The sequence below is a fragment of the Trichoplax adhaerens genome, genomic scaffold (assembly GCF_000150275.1).
Source record: "Trichoplax adhaerens TRIADscaffold_1868 genomic scaffold, whole genome shotgun sequence".
NCBI lineage: Eukaryota > Metazoa > Placozoa > Uniplacotomia > Trichoplacea > Trichoplacidae > Trichoplax > Trichoplax adhaerens.
The window spans coordinates 1-2,267 of NW_002061654.1; the positions used below are offsets into that span (position 1 = coordinate 1).

General features: G+C 39.9%; 1 protein-coding gene across 1 annotated transcript; it reads left to right on the forward strand.

Moving 5' to 3' along the window:
* Positions 1–1,451: 1,451 nt before the first annotated feature.
* Positions 1,452–2,258, forward strand: TRIADDRAFT_62878 (uncharacterized protein; the record flags this gene model as incomplete). Its single annotated transcript, XM_002118849.1, has 3 exons — positions 1,452–1,496; positions 1,789–1,952; positions 2,039–2,258. 3 exons carry the CDS (start codon positions 1,452–1,454, stop codon positions 2,256–2,258), a joined length of 429 nt encoding a protein of 142 aa, XP_002118885.1.
* Positions 2,259–2,267: the final 9 nt, after the last annotated feature.

Consider the following 2,267-nt stretch of genomic DNA (forward strand, 5'->3'; position numbering starts at 1 on the left):
CGCTCCCGTTGCTTACGCGTATAATATACTGTACTGTACAACACTCTTCTTTGTTAACCACATCATCATTGCATTAAGGTAAATATATTGGCTAAACTGCGTTATGATAATACGGTAGCCCAAAAGGGACAACTTTAATAACGGAGCAGAATCTGTACCGTACTGTACAGTACTGTACAGTACTGTAGATTTTTGTCGATAAAAATTCGTTTCCTTGTCTCTCACTACAGTACAGTACTGTACTGTACACTGTACTGTACAGTACTATTGCACGCTGCCACGCCTCTACCACGCGCGTACCCATTCCTGCCTTTCAATATGGCGTCGTCCTACTGTACTGTATGTATTGTACTGTATATACAGTACAGGGAGATACGGGAAATTTCGAAATTACTGTACGTGCAAACTGCAAAGTTACACAGTACTGTATGATCTACAGCACTACGGTGCAGTACTGTACAGTACAGTACAGTATTATCGTTATCATACTGATGACGGCGCTTCGGTACCGTATGCTTCTTACTCTTCTTCTGAAGAGCGTTTCCGCTACAGTACAAATGAGACTTATGTATACAGTACAGTACTGTTACATGTCGTTACGTAGTGCATTATTAATAACGGGGGATATGCATGGTTAGTTACACAGTCTGTGTAGTACAGTACAGTACTGTACACTGAGTACAGTATAGTGTACAGTACTACAGGACCAGGACCACTTTCTGTTGGTACAGTACGTTGGTACCATAAATTCGAAATTTCCCGCATCTCCCAGTAGAGTACAGTACAGTATACTGTAATACTCGAATACAGTACAGTACAGTACTGTACGCGTACTGTACGTGAATGGCTGCAAGTGCTGTACCGGACTGTACAGTACTACATGTCTACAGTACAACTCTACTGTACAGTACTGTACCTACAGTATTATACACTGTACTTGAAGTGTACAGTACAGTATAGTACTGTACTGTACTGTACTGTACATACTGTACAGTACTTTACGTTTTTTTGCGCGTACAGTACAGTACACTGTACAGTACGGTGTACTGTAGCTGCAAGTTCTGCAACTAATTCTTCACAGTTTTTGTAACGCCAGGCTGTCGAAGAGAAGTACTGTATAGTACCGTACAGTGTACACTTACTATACAGTACAGTACAGTACACTACTGTACTGTACGTACTTTACTGTTTTTTTGCGCGTACGGTGCAACAAGCACCGCATTATAGCTACAAGTTCTGCAACTAATTAATTCCTCGCCGTTTTTGTAGCGCCAGGCTGTCGAAGAGAAGTACTTATATACTCTGCTTATATACTTCCTCTTTGTGGAATATCAAATTAATAAACAACTAGTGTGCTAGTGTACATGTACTACAGTAAATATCATATTTTATGAGGATATTCTTTTATCTCTAGATATCTACTCCACGAGTATATCCTTAAGACTTCCATAATGGCTGATGCCACTGCAAGATCACTACAATATGATTACCGAGCGGTAAGTTCATACATAATAGAACGTAAAGTAAATGAAGTACTACATAAACCACCGGGCTTAGAACGATGCTGTGCCCTTACTATTTAGAAAACATGATCCATAAAACAAAATTACGTTTAAATTAAGTTATACGCGTACGTTCACTAGTGCGGTTTATGATTGATTTCTTCACTTACGGTCGCGTGATAACCTCTGACAAGTACGGTATGATACTGTAAAATAATGAGCCCTATGCTCCCTAACCTAACTTTACTGCAACTAATAACCCCCCAACCTTATTGTGATTATTCAGAATTCTAACCTCGTTCTCCAAGCTGATATCTCATTGCTGGAAAAGCGCGGGAGGGATGAATCAACTGGTGAAGTTACTTCGCTCTCTGGCCACCTCGTCGGAACAAAAATGGGTGATAAAGCCCAAAGAGCGAAACCTCCAACAGCAGAAGAAGCAAAACCAAAGTACAGTATAGCATACAGTACTACTGTACAACTATATATTATTGTATCATTATCACTAATAAAAAATTTTCCTCGACACTTCGAAGGCGGCGTAAGATCACGTCCGAGAAGCGACAAGATATCCTTAAATCAAAGCAAGCTAGTTTATTATCCTCTGATCTATTCGACATGCCAAATATCTATAAACCCAAGACGAGAGCAACAAAGAGCACTTACGAACTGATGCTAAATATTGTTCAAGGATCACTTGGAGATCAACCTCGAGAAATTTTAGTTGCTGCCGCTGACGAAGTGCTAGCAGCATAAAAAATAAAA